This window comes from Bombina bombina, chromosome 6, assembly GCF_027579735.1.
Source record: "Bombina bombina isolate aBomBom1 chromosome 6, aBomBom1.pri, whole genome shotgun sequence".
NCBI classification, from domain to species: domain Eukaryota; kingdom Metazoa; phylum Chordata; class Amphibia; order Anura; family Bombinatoridae; genus Bombina; species Bombina bombina.
In genome coordinates this window covers 123,047,235-123,065,025 of record NC_069504.1, presented here as the reverse complement: position 1 = coordinate 123,065,025, position 17,791 = coordinate 123,047,235, and the positions used below count along the sequence as shown (strand labels likewise).

The following is a 17,791-nucleotide window of genomic DNA, read 5'->3' as shown; positions in this document are numbered from 1 at the left end:
CCAGTCTGGCCTGCTGAATGGCATTCCCCTGGACAGATGTGGCCGATAAAGCCACCATAGAAGAGAATTTCTGGTCTCTTGAATGGAATGAAGGACACGGCATGCATTTAGAAGTTTTGTTAACCTGTCCTCTGTCAGGTAAATCTTCATTTCTACAGAATCTATCAGAGTCCCCAGGAAGGGAACTCTTGTGAGTGGAAAGAGAGAACTTTTCTCTTCGTTCACTTTCCATCCATGCGACCTTAGAAATGCCAATACTATCTCTGTATGAGATTTGGCAGTTTGAAAGCTTGAAGCTTGTATCAGTATGTCGTCTAAGTACGGAGTTACTGAAATTCCTTGCGGTCTTAGTACCGCCAGAAGAGTGCCCAGAACCTTTGTGAAGATTCTTGGAGCCGTAGCCAGTCCGAATGGAAGAGCTACAAACTGGTAATGCCTGTCTAAAAAGGCAAACCTTAGATACCGGTAATGACTTCTGTGAATCGGTATGTGAAGGTAAGCATCCTTTAAATCCACTATGGTCAAGTACTGACCCTCTTGGATCATGGTCAAAATTGTTCGAATAGTTTCCATCTTGAACGATGGAAATCTTAGGAATTTGTTTAGGATCTTTAAATCCAAGATTGGCCTGAAGGTTCCCTCTTTTTTGGGAACTACAAACAGATTTGAGTAAAACCCTTGTCCTTGTTCCAACCGCGGAACTGGATGGATCACTCCCATTAATAAAAGATCTTGTACGCAGCGTAGAAACGCTTCCTTCTTTGTTAGGTTTGTTGACAACCTTGACAGATGAAATCTCCCTCTTGGGGGAGAGGATTTGAAGTGCAGAAGGTATCCCTGAGATATGATCTCTAACGCCCAGGGATCCTGAACATCTCTTGCCCAAGCCTGGGCGAAGAGGGAAAGTCTGCCCCCCACTAGATCCGGTCCCGGATCGGGGGCCCTCAATTCATGCTGTCTTAGGGGCAGCAGCAGGTTTTCTGGCCTGTTTGCCCCTGTTCCAGGACTGGTTAGGTTTCCAGCCTTGTCTGTAGCGAGCAACAGCTCCTTCCTGTTTTGGTGCAGAGGAAGTTGATGCTGCTCCTGCTTTGAAATTACGAAAGGAATGAAAATTGGACTGTCTAGCCTTGGCTTTGGCCTTGTCCTGAGGCAGGGCATGACCTTTACCTCCTGTAATGTCATCAATAATCTCTTTCAAGCCGGGCTCGAATAAGGTCTGCCCTTTGAAAGGAATATTAAGCAATTTAGATTTAGACGTAACATCAGCTGACCAGGATTTTAGCCACAGAGCTCTGCGTGCCTGAATGGCAAATCCTGAATTTTTAGCCGCAAGTTTAGTTAAATGTACTACGGCATCTGAAATAAATGAATTAGCTAACTTAAGGAATTTAAGTTTGTGTGTGATGTCATCTAGTGTGGATGATTGAAGTGTCTCTTCCAGAGACTCAAACCAAAATGCTGCTGCAGCCGTGACAGGCGCAATACATGCAAGAGGTTGCAATATAAACCCTTGTTGAACAAACATTTTCTTAAGGTAACCCTCTAATTTTTTATCCATTGGATCTGAAAAAGCACAGCTATCCTCCACTGGGATAGTGGTACGCTTAGCTAAAGTAGAAACTGCTCCCTCCACCTTAGGGACCATTTGCCATAAGTCCCGTGTGGCGGCGTCTATTGGAAACATTTTTCTGAATATAGGAGGGGGTGAGAAAGGCACACCGGGTCTATCCCACTCCTTAGTAACAATGTCAGTAAGTCTCTTAGGTATAGGAAAAACGTCAGTACTCGTCGGTACCGCAAAATATTTATCCAACCTACACATTTTTTCTGGGATTGCAACTGTGTTACAATCATTCAGAGCCGCTAATACCTCCCCTAGTAACACACGGAGGTTCTCAAGCTTAAATTTAAAATTTGAAATGTCTGAGTCCAGTTTATTTGGATCAGAACCGTCACCCACAGAATGAAGCTCTCCGTCTTCACGTTCTGCAAACTGTGACGCAGTATCAGACATGGCCCTTGCATTATCAGCGCACTCTGTTCTCATCCCAGAGTGATCACGTTTACCTCTTAGTTCTGGTAGTTTAGCCAAAACTTCAGTCATAACAGTAGCCATATCTTGTAATGTGATTTGTAATGGCCGCCCAGATGCACTCGGCGCTACAATATCACGCACCTCCTGAGCGGGAGATGCAGGTACTGACACGTGAGGCGAGTTAGTCGGCATAACTCTCCCCTCGTTGTTTGGTGAAATATGTTCAATTTGTACAGATTGACTATTTTTTAAAGTAGCATCAATACATTTAGTACATAAATTTCTATTGGGCTTCACTTTGGCATTAACACATATAGCACAGAGATATTCCTCTGAATCAGACATGTTTAACACACTAGCAAATAAACAGCAACTTGGAAATACTTTTCAAAGTAATTTACAAATAATATGAAAACGAACTGTGCCTTTAAGAAGCACAGAAAAATATTATAACAGATAAAATAATTAAGTTATAGCATCAATCTTTGTCAAAATATACAGTTTTAGCAAAGGATTGTTCCCCTCAGCAAATGATAACTAACCCAGGCAGCAGAAAAAAATACACAAATAAACGTTTTTTATATCACAGTCAATACCATCAGCACAGCTCTGCTGTAATGATTACTTCCCTCAAAAAAGGCTTTTGAGATCCCTGAACTCTGTAGAGATGAACCGGATCATGCAGGAAGAAAATGAACCTCTGACTGAGTTTTTTTCTGATGCGTAGTGAAAGCACCAAAATGGCCCCTCCCCCACACACATAACAGTGAGAGGGATCAGTGAACTGCTCTAATTTAAATCAAAACTATTGCCAAGTGGAAAAAAAGTGCCCAAAATATTTTTTCACCCAGTACCTCAGAGAAAAAAACGTTTTTACATGCCAGCAAAAAAACGTTTTACCTCAATAATTAATTGTCATTTAAAACCTATTGCAAGTCCCTGCAAAATAGGTTAAGTCTATGTATACAGTTTAAAAGCCAGAGAAGTACCATTTCCCAGAAAACTGAAGTGTAAAATATACATACATGACAGCCTGATATCAGCTACATCTACTGCATTCAAGGCTGAGTTTACATTATAACGGTATGGCAGGATTTTCTCATCAATTCCATGTCAGAAAATAATAAACTGCTACATACCTCTTTGCAGATTAATCTGCCTGCTGTCCCCTGGTCTGAAGTTTACCTCTCCTCAGATGGCCGAGAAACAGCAATATGATCTTAACTACTCCGGCTAAAATCATAGAAAAACTCAGGTAGATTCTTCTTCAAATTCTACCAGAGAAGGAATAACACACTCCGGTGCTATTATAAAATAACAAACTTTTGATTGAAGATATAAAAACTAAATATATCACCATAGTCCTCTCACACATCCTATCTAGTCGTTGGGTGCAAGAGAATGACTGGGGGTGACGTAGAGGGGAGGAGCTATATAGCAACTCTGCTGGGTGAATCCTCTTGCACTTCCTGTAGGGGAGCAGTTAATATCCCACAAGTAATGATGACCCGTGGACTGATCACACTTAACAGAAGAAACATACCTATACTTAATGGAACCAGGCAGGGATGCCCACTATCACCTCTGCTCTTCGCTATTTGTATTGAGCCACTGGCTGCTTATATACGTAATTGACCCGATATATTTGGTCTGGTAGTGGGGAAAATACATCACAAAAACAGAATTTATGTTTACCTGATAAATTTCTTTCTCCAACGGTGTGTCCGGTCCACGGCGTCATCCTTACTTGTGGGATATTCTCTTCCCCAACAGGAAATGGCAAAGAGCCCAGCAAAGCTGGTCACATGATCCCTCCTAGGCTCCGCCTACCCCAGTCATTCGACCGACGTTAAGGAGGAATATTTGCATAGGAGAAACCATATGGTACCGTGGTGACTGTAGTTAAAGAAAATAAAATATCAGACCTGATTAAAAAAACCAGGGCGGGCCGTGGACCGGACACACCGTTGGAGAAAGAAATTTATCAGGTAAACATAAATTCTGTTTTCTCCAACATAGGTGTGTCCGGTCCACGGCGTCATCCTTACTTGTGGGAACCAATACCAAAGCTTTAGGACACGGATGAAGGGAGGGAGCAAATCAGGTCACCTAAATGGAAGGCACCACGGCTTGCAAAACCTTTCTCCCAAAAATAGCCTCAGAAGAAGCAAAAGTATCAAACTTGTAAAATTTGGTAAAAGTGTGCAGTGAAGACCAAGTCGCTGCCCTACATATCTGATCAACAGAAGCCTCGTTCTTGAAGGCCCATGTGGAAGCCACAGCCCTAGTGGAATGAGCTGTGATTCTTTCGGGAGGCTGCCGTCCGGCAGTCTCGTAAGCCAATCTGATGATGCTTTTAATCCAAAAAGAGAGAGAGGTAGAAGTTGCTTTTTGACCTCTCCTTTTACCTGAATAAACAACAAACAAGGAAGATGTTTGTCTAAAATCCTTTGTAGCATCTAAATAGAATTTTAGAGCGCGAACAACATCCAAATTGTGCAACAAACGTTCCTTCTTTGAAACTGGTTTTGGACACAGAGAAGGTACGATAATCTCCTGGTTAATGTTTTTGTTAGAAACAACTTTTGGAAGAAAACCAGGTTTAGTACGTAAAACCACCTTATCTGCATGGAACACCAGATAAGGAGGAGAACACTGCAGAGCAGATAATTCTGAGACTCTTCTAGCAGAAGAAATCGCAACTAAAAACAAAACTTTCCAAGATAATAACTTAATATCAACGGAATGTAAGGGTTCAAACGGAACCCCCTGAAGAACTGAAAGAACTAAATTGAGACTCCAAGGAGGAGTCAAAGGTTTGTAAACAGGCTTGATTCTAACCAGAGCCTGAACAAAGGCTTGAACATCTGGCACAGCTGCCAGCTTTTTGTGAAGTAATACCGACAAGGCAGAAATCTGTCCCTTCAGGGAACTTGCAGATAATCCTTTTTCCAATCCTTCTTGAAGGAAGGATAGAATCCTAGGAATCTTAACCTTGTCCCAAGGGAATCCTTTAGATTCACACCAACAGATATATTTTTTCCAAATTTTGTGGTAAATCTTTCTAGTCACAGGCTTTCTGGCCTGAACAAGAGTATCGATAACAGAATCTGAGAATCCTCGCTTCGATAAAATCAAGCGTTCAATCTCCAAGCAGTCAGCTGGAGTGAAACCAGATTCGGATGTTCGAACGGACCCTGAACAAGAAGGTCTCGTCTCAAAGGTAGCTTCCAAGGTGGAGCCGATGACATATTCACCAGATCTGCATACCAAGTCCTGCGTGGCCACGCAGGAGCTATCAAGATCACCGACGCCCTCTCCTGCTTGATCCTGGCTATCAGCCTGGGGATGAGAGGAAATGGCGGGAACACATAAGCTAGTTTGAAGGTCCAAGGTGCTACTAGTGCATCCACTAGAGCCGCCTTGGGATCCCTGGATCTGGCCCCGTAGCAAGGAACTTTGAAGTTCTGACGAGAGGCCATCAGATCCATGTCTGGAATGCCCCACAGGTGAGTGACTTGGGCAAAGATTTCCGGATGGAGTTCCCACTCCCCCGGATGCAATGTCTGCCGACTCAGAAAATCCGCTTCCCAATTTTCCACTCCTGGGATGTGGATAGCAGACAGGTGGCAGGAGTGAGACTCCGCCCAAAGAATAATTTTGGTTACTTCTTCCATCGCTAGGGAACTCCTTGTTCCCCCCTGATGGTTGATGTACGCAACAGTCGTCATGTTGTCTGATTGAAACCGTATGAACCTGGTCCTCGCAAGCTGGGGCCAGGCCTGGAGAGCATTGAATATCGCTCTCAGTTCCAGAATATTTATCGGTAGAAGAGATTCTTCCCGAGACCAAAGACCCTGAGCTTTCAGGGATCCCCAGACCGCGCCCCAGCCTATCAGACTGGCGTCGGTCGTGACAATGACCCACTCTGGTCTGTGGAACATCATCCCTTGAGACAGATTGTCCAGGGACAGCCACCAACGGAGTGAGTCTCTGGTTCTCTGATTTACTTGTATCTTCGGAGACAAGTCTGTATAGTCCCCATTCCACTGACTGAGCATGCACAGTTGTAATGGTCTTAGATGAATGCGCGCAAAAGGAACTATGTCCATCGCCGCCACCATCAACCCGATCACTTCCATGCACTGAGCTATGGAAGGAAGAGGAACGGAATGAAGTATCCGACAAGAGTCCAGAAGCTTTGTTTTTCTGGCCTCTGTTAGAAAGATCCTCATTTCTAAGGAGTCTATAATTGTTCCCAAGAAGGGAACCCTTGTTGACGGGGATAGAGAACTCTTTTCCACGTTCACTTTCCAGCCGTGAGATCTGAGAAAGGCCAGGACAATGTCCGTGTGAGCCTTTGCTTGAGGAAGGGACGACGCTTGAATCAGAATGTCGTCCAGGTAAGGTACTACTGCAATGCCCCTTGGTCTTAGCACCGCTAGAAGGGACCCTAGTACCTTTGTGAAAATCCTTGGAGCAGTGGCTAATCCGAAAGGAAGCGCCACGAACTGGTAATGTTTGTCCAGGAATGCAAACCTTAGGAACCGATGATGTTCCTTGTGGATAGGAATATGTAGATACGCATCCTTTAAATCCACCGTGGTCATGAATTGACCTTCCTGGATGGAAGGAAGGATAGTTCGAATGGTTTCCATCTTGAACGATGGGACCTTGAGAAATTTGTTTAAGATCTTGAGATCTAGGATTGGTCTGAACGTTCCCTCTTTTTTGGGAACTATGAACAGATTGGAGTAGAACCCCATCCCTTGTTCTCTTAATGGAACAGGATGAATCACTCCCATTTTTAACAGGTCTTCTACACAATGTAAGAACGCCTGTCTTTTTATGTGGTCTGAAGACAACTGCGACCTGTGGAACCTCCCCCTTGGGGGAAGTCCCTTGAATTCCAGAAGATAACCCTGGGAGACTATTTCTAGCGCCCAAGGATCCAGAACATCTCTTGCCCAAGCCTGAGCGAAGAGAGAGAGTCTGCCCCCCACCAGATCCGGTCCCGGATCGGGGGCCAATATTTCATGCTGTCTTGGTAGCAGTGGCAGGTTTCTTGGCCTGCTTTCCCTTGTTCCAGCCTTGCATTGGTCTCCAAGCTGGCTTGGCCTGAGAAGTATTACCCTCTTGCTTAGAGGACGTAGCACCTTGGGCTGGTCCGTTTTTACGAAAGGGACGAAAATTAGGTCTATTTTTTGCCTTGAAGGGCCGATCCTGAGGAAGGGCGTGGCCCTTACCCCCAGTGATATCAGAGATAATCTCTTTCAAGTCAGGACCAAACAGCGTTTTCCCCTTGAAAGGAATGTTTAGTAGCTTGTTCTTGGAAGACGCATCAGCCGACCAAGATTTCAACCAAAGCGCTCTGCGCGCCACAATAGCAAACCCAGAGTTCTTAGCCGCTAACTTAGCCAATTGCAAAGAGGCGTCTAGAGTGAAAGAATTAGCCAATTTGAGAGCATTGATTCTGTCCATAATCTCCTCATAAGGAGGAGAGTCACTATCGAGCACCTTAAGCAGTTCATCAAACCAGAAATATGCGGCAGTAGTGACAGGGACAATGCATGAAATGGGTTGTAGAAGGTAAGCCTGCTGAACAAACATCTTTTTAAGCAAACCTTCTAATTTTTTATCCATAGGATCTTTGAAAGCACAACTATCCTCTATGGGAATAGTGGTGCGTTTGTTTAAAGTAGAAACCGCTCCCTCGACCTTGGGGACTGACTGCCATAAGTCCTTTCTGGGGTCGACCATAGGAAACAATTTTTTAAATATGGGGGGAGGGACGAAAGGAATACCGGGCCTTTCCCATTCTTTATTAACAATGTCCGCCACCCGCTTGGGTATAGGAAAAGCTTCTGGGAGCCCCGGCACCTCTAGGAACTTGTCCATTTTACATAGTTTCTCTGGGATGACTAAATTTTCACAATCATCCAGAGTGGATAATACCTCCTTAAGCAAAATGCGGAGATGTTCCAATTTAAATTTAAATGTAATCACATCAGATTCAGCCTGCTGAGAAATGTTCCCTAAATCAGTAATTTCTCCCTCAGACAAAACCTCCCTGGCCCCCTCAGATTGGGTTAGGGGCCCTTCAGAGATATTAATATCAGCGTCGTCATGCTCTTCAGTAACTAAAACAGAGCAGCCACGCTTACGCTGACAAGGGTTCATTTTGGCTAAAATGTTTTTGACAGAATTATCCATTACAGCCGTTAATTGTTGCATAGTAAGGAGTATTGGCGCGCTAGATGTACTAGGGGCCTCCTGAGTGGGCAAGACTCGTGTAGACGAAGGAGGGAATGATGCAGTACCATGCTTACTCCCCTCACTTGAGGAATCATCTTGGGCATCATTGTCATTATCACATAAATCACATTTATTTAAATGAATAGGAATTCTGGCTTCCCCACATTCAGAACACAGTCTATCTGGTAGTTCAGACATGTTAAACAGGCATAAACTTGATCAGAAAGTACAAAAAACGTTTTAAAATAAAACCGTTACTGTCACTTTAAATTTTAAACTGAACACACTTTATTACTGCAATTGCGAAAAAACATGAAGGAATTGTTCAAAATTCACCAAATTTTCACCACAGCGTCTTAAAGCCTTGAAAATATTGCACACCAATTTTGGAAGCTTTAACCCTTAAAATAACGGAACCGGAGCCGTTTTAAGCTTTAAACCCCTTTACAGTCCCTGGTATCTGCTTTGCTGAGACCCAACCAAACCCAAAGGGGAATACGATACCAAATGACGCCTTCAGAAGTCTTTTATAAGTATCAGAGCTCCTCTCACATGCGACTGCATGCCATGCCTCTCAAAAACAAGTGCGCAACACCGGCGCGAAAATGAGACTCTGCCTATGCTTTGGGAAAGCCCCTAAAGAATAAGGTGTCTAAAACAGTGCCTGCCGATATTATTATATCAAAATACCCAGATAAAATGATTCCTCAAGGCTAAATATGTGTTAATAATCAATCGATTTAGCCCAGAAAAAGTCTACAGTTTAAATAAGCCCTTGTGAAGCCCTTATTTACAATCGTAATAAACATGGCTTACCGGATCCCATAGGGAAAATGACAGCTTCCAGCATTACATCGTCTTGTTAGAATGTGTCATACCTCAAGCAGCAAGGGACTGCAAACTGTTCCCCCAACTGAAGTTAATTGCTCTCAACAGTCCTGTGTGGAACAGCCATGGATTTTAGTTACGGTTGCTAAAATCATTTTCCTCATACAAACAGAATTCTTCATCTCTTTTCTGTTTCTGAGTAAATAGTACGTACCAGCACTATTTGAAAATAACAAACTCTTGATTGAATAATGAAAAACTACAGTTAAACACTAAAAAACTCTAAGCCATCTCCGTGGAGATGTTGCCTGTACAACGGCAAAGAGAATGACTGGGGTAGGCGGAGCCTAGGAGGGATCATGTGACCAGCTTTGCTGGGCTCTTTGCCATTTCCTGTTGGGGAAGAGAATATCCCACAAGTAAGGATGACGCCGTGGACCGGACACACCTATGTTGGAGAAATTACCCTTTTTGCAGACGACGTGTTGCTTACTGTCTCGAGGCCTCTGCATTCGCTGCCATACATCTACCAAGCAATACACCTGTTCTCCCAGATATCCGGTTACAAAATTAATGTGGATAAATGCGAGGCACTCCCTTTGTCCATACCAAAACACACCATCAAACTGATTGAAGCAAATTTTGACTTTAGATGGGTCCTTGGAGGGTTAAAATACCTAGGAATAAAACTGATGTCACACTCCTTGAAATTATATGAAGCCAATTACACCCCCTTGTTCAAGCTGATTAGGTCCGATTTAGGGAAATGGAGGAAAATGGGTTTTTCGTGGTATGGGAGACTGTCTGCAATTAAGATGACAACGCTGCCCTGAATCCTATACCTGTTTAGGGTGCTCCCAATTAAAATTAATGTTGCTGACATAACTAAACTTCAGAGGGACATCCATAGCTTCTTACGAAATAACAAGCATCCGAGAATCCCACACCACATTTTAAACAAACACAGACAAATAGGGGGGGTAGGAGCCCCTAATTTACTTGATTATTATAGAGCAGCGAGACTGGCCCAGGACTCCATGTTAACCAGGAGGCAAAGAGATGTGTTATGGCCAGCTTTGGAGGCAGAATTGGTGGGGCAGGAGACCCCAGATGGCATTCTTTGGAGCAGTGAGCTATATAAAAAACAGGATATCTATCAGAACAGAATTACACTACTCTCTAGACAACAATGGCCGTCGTCACAAAAAGTAGGACAGAATCTTTCTTTTTGTTCAAAAATAATGCCCTTGAAATATATCCTCAATGAGGAATTTAAACATCATCTCCAAAAATGGGAGAATAAAGGGCTTTACAGGGTAGCAGATATATACTCTCAGGGCAAACTGTTAACATTCACCCAGCTCCAACTGAAACTTGAACCCCTTACACTTCATTGGTTTTTGTATCTCCAGGTGACGGCAGCTATAAACTCATATATGACTAAATACCTGACACATGGCAAACAATCTATTCTTGAACACCTATGCACAGCACACACTAGACCTAAAAGGGCGATCTCCAATTTATATATATCTATTCAGGAGAATAGAAATAACTCCAAAACAACACTAATGTTAAAATGGGAAACTGATATTGACAAAGAGTTTGAGTTGGATAGATGGTATGAGATGTTTCACCAAGCTAGTAGAGGTCTTATTAGTGCGGACTTAAGAGAAAACATCTTAAAAACATTGTTTAGATGGTATCTGACCCCGAGCAAAACTGCTCATATGGGAAAAGGAAGCTCCAAATTTTGCTATAGAGGATGTAAGGTGACAGGAACTTACCTTCACATGTGGTGGGAATGTCCCACAGTTAATGAAATATGGCGGAAATTGTCCTCCTTACTGAGAATAGTTTTAGGAGAACAGATCTATCTGACCCCCGCACAGGCCTTACTGCATGAATCCATTCCCAGACTAAATAAATACATTAACACTTTTATCAGAATATTGTGCACCACAACTAGAACAGTGATTGCTAGATTCTGGAAAACAGTAGTCCCATCGTGGTCGGAGGCATTAGCTAAGATAAAGCTGGTCTACCTGATGTATGAATCAGCTGCAGAGGTACAAGGTACAGAATCTCAATTTCAGAAGGTCTGGTACTACTGGGTACTAGAGGGAAATAACAGGGCAATTGAGGAAGCAAGCTAGGAGATAGTAGTCCTAAGATAAACCACAGACATAAAGCTAGATGAGCAGACAATATTTAGATGTGATAAAGATATACTGTACAATGACAAGTTATAGATCCACGAAGCGGATACGTGCAAGTTATGTTTTAGTTTTTCTTATATATTTTTACTTAGCTTAATTGAGCTTTGTTTTTGTTTTTTCTCTAGTTACTGTTATTACAATGCTGTTAAAGTTGATGGAAATGTTTGAACTTTATGCCCCCTGTACTCAAGTTCTCTCATTTGAAGCTATCATAATGTTGGTGTTGCAGAGAAACAGTTGAGGGAACTAAAGGTTAAAAAGCAAACACTCTGCCAAAGAGTAGTCTAAAATAATGTCTAAACTCTAACTACAGGAAAGAGAACTTGTTGCCAATCTTCTATCTGTATTCAACACAAGCATATATATAGACTCAAGGACACTTCAAACATTGGAGACTTCTTCTGAAATGGAAAGTACTTTGATAGAAATGTTTAATATGTGTCACAACAGTTATACCTTGAGATATGATGTTTTGGCATGTCTAATTGTATGTATTTTTCCTAATGTTATGTGTAGAGGAGTGTGGATAATAAAAAACATTTCATTTAAATTCCTCAAAAGAAACACAGGAGGCAACTCTTGGACCTAAGATCACTCATAAAACCAGGGAGAGGAATAATGATGTTTGAAAAGGTCACTTTTGGGCCTATATGTCATAAATGGATTATACAACTGGAGAAATGAAGGACTCTATATTATTATAAAACCAAAATAGTGTTTATTCTATGGGGAAAGAGGGTGTTGTGCGCTATTGAAAGATCATTAGTATTTATAAGTTTATGGACCTAGCCAATATCTAAACATGTACAAGTTAGCCACCATTGCTGAAAGTAAAGATCTATAGCCAGCTCCAAAAATTAGTAGTAATGAGTCTTCAGTAGGGTAGAATTAGAAGAACATCATATACCATTAGGGTAACCATAGCGTATATTATTGCTGAGTTCCAATCTGCGTAAAAATAAAAATATACCTCTGACATAGATCTATAATATGAAGTAAAATTAAGTTAGGGATTGAATTTTTCTTTGCCTTAAAATTATGTAGACAACATGCTGTCTCGGCCCAGCCAATTAGCACAGACTAAATGAATGGTTTTATATACTATAATGAGGTTGTAATAGTCCTATACATAATTGTATTAATGTAGCACTTCATGGTAATGGACAATACAATTGGAAAACTCAGCTGTGTCTTAACATTCTTATTTAGAGGTGGCTAACTGAGTCAATATAAGCATTATCAAAAACTATACATATATATATATATATTTATATATACTGTGTGTATGTGTATGTGTATGTGTATATATATATATATATATATATATATATATATATATAAATAGTGTGCCCCATTTTAGGGATAGGCATATTCAGGTAGCCACAACAATTTTTTTTTATAATTTTGGCTCCTAATTCATTTATTTATTCAGTGTATTTTTGTCAACAAATGCCCTTGCAAAAATTGATTTCTGTAAGGTCCTGTTTTTTTTTTTTTTTGTTTGTTTGTTTTTTATATATATATTTGTCATGCCATGTCACTCCTATTCTGTAATCTGTCTCCACTCAGTCAGTCACTTATCTGTCTCTCTCTGTATTTGACCGTCTCAGACTCAAACTCATAGTAGTTGTATATGTTAACAGCAGCACGTTTCTCATTCGATCATTCAACATACAAATTATAGCATATTCTTTCAATCCTCCTGCGCCTAAATTCTCCTTCTTATATGGAATTGTAATGACTTGTCACTACTTGACACATGAGCTCAGCCTCAGATTGCAATTTTATTTTAAAATAAAAATACCAAACCTCAATTGTTACTTACTTTCTACCTTCGTGTCATCTGGTTAGCGCACAAACAAAAACTTTTTACTTTCAACTTGTAATACGAGCGCTGCCTGACACGCGCAAAAAGCTTACTTCTAGTGGAGTTAGCTCACAAGCGGGAGCATTAAATAACACTGGTACTTTATGGGAAATTAAATTATGAGCTTAATGTCCACTTAAATAAACAAATAAGCAAAACATTTAAAGAAACAATATTCAAAGTTGATATTTTACTCTATATTGCTCTGCTCCTAAAGATAAGACATTTTCTATTTTTAGTCATTTAATATTACTTACGTAAGTGTTCGAATGCATTTAGCAGAGTCTCTGATGTCCCACACCTTAATATAAGATGTTGAAACAGTAAACACAAGACTTGTGTAGTTGCAATACTTCACAGATACCACATTATTGGGATGACCTCCCAGAGACATAATTTCTTGTCCAGTGACGAGATTCCATACTTTACAAGTACGATCTAGACAAAGGGGGGGAGAGAAGAATTCCAAATGTTACAGAGTCATTCCCAACAGGGAGGAAGTAAACCAGATACATATCTTATGACTTTCAACTGCGTTAAAGGGACAGTCTACACTAGAATTTTTATTGTTTTAAAAGAGGATCCATTTATTACTTATTCCCTAGTTTTGCATAACAAACACAGTTATATTAATACACTTTTTACCTCTGTGATTACCTTGTATCTATGCCTCTGCAAACTGCCCCCTTTTTCCAGTTCTTTTGAAAGACTTGCATTTTAGCCAATCAGTGCTGACTCCTAGGTAACTCCACGTGCATGAGCTCACTGTTATCTATATGACACACATGAACTAACACCCTCTAGTGGTGAAAAACTCTCAAAATGCATTCAGATAAGAGGCGGCCTTCAAGGTCTAAGAAATTAGCATATAAAGCTCCTAGGTTTAGCTTTCAACTAAGAATAGCAAGAGAACAAAGCAAAATTGGTGATAAAAGTAAATTGGAAAGTTGTTTAAAATTACATGCCCTATCTGAATCATGAAAGTTTATTTTAGACTAGATTGTCCCTTTAAGTGATAGAAAGGCTGAGATTTAAATTATATTCATATTAGAGTTATTTAAGATTGGAACTCTCACCATTATCTTAACATTAACCAGGGGGACAGGATCAATTTGATATATAACATTAAAAGATATCCACATTCTCTGGAAATTTTACATTGAATAATATGTCGTTTCAGGGAACGTATTCCCCTTACTCAGACCAACCAGGAATAAGTTCCCCAAAACATCACCTGTTTGTGCCTGTGTATCTCTTGTTAGACAGAACTTTTTAAAAATGAATATCCAAAGTGTATAGATATAGAAAAGCAGAGATACTTTCACATTTGCAATTTGCAAGAGATTTAAACGATGAATAAAATGTATTAGCTTCCAATTTTAAAGAAAACATTCTACAAAGGGAAGTTCTAAAACATTTCACCCATATGATAAGAGTCTAACAAACCAGTATCAGTAGAATATGTATTTCAAATAATCATGGGATTACAGATTCATATTACTAATGCTCATTGGCTGACAGGCACAATGAGCACTTGAACATATTAGCCAATGAGAAGTAGCAGGAAGTACCTATCAGCCAATTAGCAGTAGCAGAACATACACTACCAATGTGCGGCATTAGTTACATTTAAACAGATTTCACTTTACATTTTTTCTGGCAAGAAAAAAAAACGCATCATGTTTAAATAGTGTTTTTTATGTGTGTGAAATTCTAGTCAAACCATATTTTAACACATAAAAGGGCATCACCAATCACTGAAGTTCTAATTCTTTAATATGTAATTAACACAGCTAAAATTATGGAAAAGGAATAAACACAGAATAAAGAAAAATGTTTAAACTGATATCTTGGCATTAAAAAATTAACTTACAGGGACATAAAACAGTATGAACTAACATAAGTTTCTAAATATATAATGCAGCCGAAGCTTACCTGCAAAATGGTTTCTGTTTTAACCCCCATTAACCCCTTTAATTCAGGCATAGTTTTGTTTGCAGCAAGATCCCCTCTGGGCATTTCCATATATGGAAGGTGATATCCAGGCCATAGCTTCAGCAGAATGCACTTGTGCACGGGCACAGTAGGGGCAGAGTTGCATAACACCTGACTAAAGCAGTGCACAGTATAATGCTGAAGCTTTCACAAAGCATGTGACATTTTCCCCATGGAAATGAGCAAGCCTCTTGGCAACAAACAATAGCAGTACCTGCTGTCCATCCTCAACCCCCCCCCCACTTACTTGCATAAGTTATTATCCATACTTGCACACTTAGTTATTTGATACCAAAAGGTTTGGTGTAGGACACTGATAAGGGGGGTGGGGTGGAGGAGGTTACACTTGGCAACACTAAAGTGTAAGTAATTTTGCAGATATTTGGAAATTTTATTAAGATACGAATAAGCCTTTTTTTTTTACCATTTTTTCACACACTGTTTTACCTTTAATGACCCTTTCTTTCATGTAATTGGCAAGAGTCCATGAGCTAGTGACGTATGGGATATACAATCCTACCAGGAGGGGCAAAGTTTCCCAAACCTCAAAATGCCTATAAATACACCCCTCACCACACCCACAATTCAGTTTTACAAACGTTGCCTCCTATGGAGGTGGTAAAGTAAGTTTGTGCTTGATTTTCTACGTTGATATGCACTTCTCAGCATTTTGAAGCCCGATTCCTCTCAGAGTACAGTGAATGTCAGAGGGATATGAAGGGAGTATCACCTATTGAATTCTATGGTTTTCCTTGCGGGAAATCTTTTTCATAGGTTCTCTGTTATCGGTCGCAGAGATTCATCTCCTACCTCCCTTTTCAGATCGACGATATATTCTCATATTCCATTACCTCTACTGATAACTGTTTCAGTACTGGTTTGGCTATCTGTTATATGTGGATGGGTGTCTTTCGGTAAGTATGTTTTCATTACTAAAGACACTCTCAGCTATGGTTTGGCACTTGTATTAATATAAATGTATTAATAAATGTATTAATATAAATGTATTATGTATTAATATAAAGTTCTAAATATATGTATTGTACTTATATTTGCCATGAGTCAGATTTATGTATATTTCCTTTTGCAGACTTTTTGGGGAAAATAAACATATTTAGGAAAATATTTTTCTTACCTGTGGTATAGTCTTTTTTCAAATTGACTTATTCATTAAATCTTTGCGGGCAAATTAGGCTCGCGAGGGCGCAAAATGCTGATGTTTATTGTGTAATTTTTGGCGTGAGAATTTTTTGGCGCAAAGGTACGTTCGGTGACGCAAATTCGTAATTTCCGGTGTCTTAGTTGACGCCAAGATTCCTTGCACAAGGTTGCGTCTGCAATGATGCGAGTGTGTCATTTCCGGATGTTGTTAGCGCCAAAAAATTTCATTTTGCGCTGTGCATCATACTTGGCGCCAAATAATTTCATTATTTAAAACCCCATTCCTATATGCCTCTTGCCTTTTTCTATGTCAGAGGGCTATACTGTTTGCATTTTTCCCATTCCTGAAACTGCCATATAAGCAAATTGATAATTTTGCTTTATATGTTGTTTTTTCTCTTACATTTCAAGATGTCTCAATCTGATCCTGTCTCAGAAACCACTGTTGGAACCCTGCTGCCTGATAACAGCTCTGTTGTAAATTTGTGGAGATTATATCTCCAGCTGTGGTAGGTAATAGTTGTCATGATAAGCTTTTACATGCATAGAATGTATCCATCAGTAATAGTACAATGCCTGTTGTTCCTTCAACATCTAATGTACATGATATCCCTGTGAATATAAAAGATTTTATTGTTGATTCAATTCAGAAGGCTTTGTCTGCTATTCCGCCTTCTAATAAACGTAAAAGGTCTTTTAAAACTTCATAAAGTTGATGAAATTTCAAATGACCGACAACATATTGAATTATCCTCATTTGATGAGGATCTATCTGATTCAGAAGATCATTCCTCAAAAATTGACACTGACAAATCTACTTATTTATTTAAAATGGAGTATATTCGTTCCTTGGTAAAAGAGGTGTTGATTACATTGGATACTGAGGAAACTAGTCCTCTTGATACTAAAACTGGTAAACATTTAAATTCTGTTTATAAACCTCCTGTGGTTACACCACAGGTTTTTACAGTTCCTGATGCTATTTCTTATATGATTTCTAAGGAGTAGAATAGGCCTGGTACTTTGTTTATCCCTTCTTCAAGGTTTAAAAAATTGTATCCTTTGCCAGCAGTTAGCTTGGAGTTTTGGGAAAAAATCCCCAAAGTTGATGGGGCTATTTCTACTCTTGCCAAACGTACTACTATTCCTATAGAAGATAGTTCTTCCTTTAAGGACCCTTTAGATAGGAAACTTGAATCTTATTTAAGGAAAGCTTATTTATATTCTAGCTATCTTCTCAGGGGTGCCATTTAAATGGCTGATGTTGCAGCTGCATCAACTTTTTGGTTGGAAAGTTTAGCGCAACAGGAAATGGATCCTGATTTGTCTAGCATTGCTTCAACATGCTAATTTTTTTTAGCTGTGATGCCATTTTTGATGTCATCAAAATTGATGTTAAATCTATGTCTTTAGCTATTTTAGCTAGAAGAG

The 17,791-nt window shown here is 40.1% G+C and overlaps 1 protein-coding gene across 4 annotated transcripts in view; it reads right to left on the bottom strand.

Annotated features, from left to right (window-relative positions):
- KIF21A (kinesin family member 21A) overlaps positions 1–17,791 on the bottom strand; it is a 537,130-nt gene that overhangs the window by 64,813 nt on the left and 454,526 nt on the right. For all 4 annotated transcript variants that reach the window (XM_053716595.1, XM_053716597.1, XM_053716596.1 and 1 more), the window contains one exon: positions 13,462–13,642. In XM_053716595.1, the coding sequence (XP_053572570.1) occupies positions 13,462–13,642 (181 nt within the window). The remainder of the gene's footprint in view (positions 1–13,461; positions 13,643–17,791) is intronic.